This window comes from Monoraphidium neglectum (assembly GCF_000611645.1).
Source record: "Monoraphidium neglectum strain SAG 48.87 unplaced genomic scaffold scaffold00688, whole genome shotgun sequence".
In the NCBI taxonomy this organism is placed as follows: domain Eukaryota; kingdom Viridiplantae; phylum Chlorophyta; class Chlorophyceae; order Sphaeropleales; family Selenastraceae; genus Monoraphidium; species Monoraphidium neglectum.
Window position 1 is genome coordinate 22,076 of NW_014012940.1, and position 532 is coordinate 22,607.

Consider the following 532-nt stretch of genomic DNA (forward strand, 5'->3'; position numbering starts at 1 on the left):
GGTGAGGGGTGCGTTGGGTTTGGTGGGGGCTGGGGCGGGGTTTGGGTCTGTCGAGACACGGGACGTGCATGTGTGAATTGCGCGTGATGTACACTTGTTTAAATGTGTGCGTCTGTGTACAGTGTGTGGGTTACTTCATGTGTGCGTGCGTGCGGCTTGTGAGAGTGCGTTTGCGTGTGTGCTGCATGTGTACAGGTGTGCGTATGTGCGCGCGCATGCGTGTGGTTACTTGCAGCATCCCCCACCCTTCCCCTCACCCACACGTTACCCACCAGGTGGACCGCCACAAGTACGTCAAGATCGCGTATCACGGGTTCAGGTGAGACAGGGGGGCGGGGCATGGAGGAGGAACCAGCCCAGCAGCCCCAGTCGACACAACGCATAGCAAGTCCCAGGAGCATTCCTCCAACCTATGTGCGCACGCGCCCACACTCAATCACATCCACACGCGGACACATGCACGTGCACTCTCACATGCTCCGCTCCTGCTCCCCCGCCACTCCCAACGAACCAAGGGCGCTGTCGAGTAACG

The 532-nt window shown here is 60.0% G+C and overlaps 1 protein-coding gene across 1 annotated transcript in view; it reads left to right on the forward strand.

Moving 5' to 3' along the window:
• The window catches only part of MNEG_4824 (hypothetical protein), a gene marked incomplete at both ends in the record, with an annotated part of 3,043 nt that extends 2,720 nt beyond the window's left edge, over window positions 1-323 (forward strand). The window contains one exon of the mRNA XM_014046704.1: window positions 276-323. Coding sequence (XP_013902158.1) covers window positions 276-323 — 48 coding nt within the window. The remainder of the gene's footprint in view (window positions 1-275) is intronic.
• Between the last annotated feature and the right edge of the window lie 209 nt (window positions 324-532).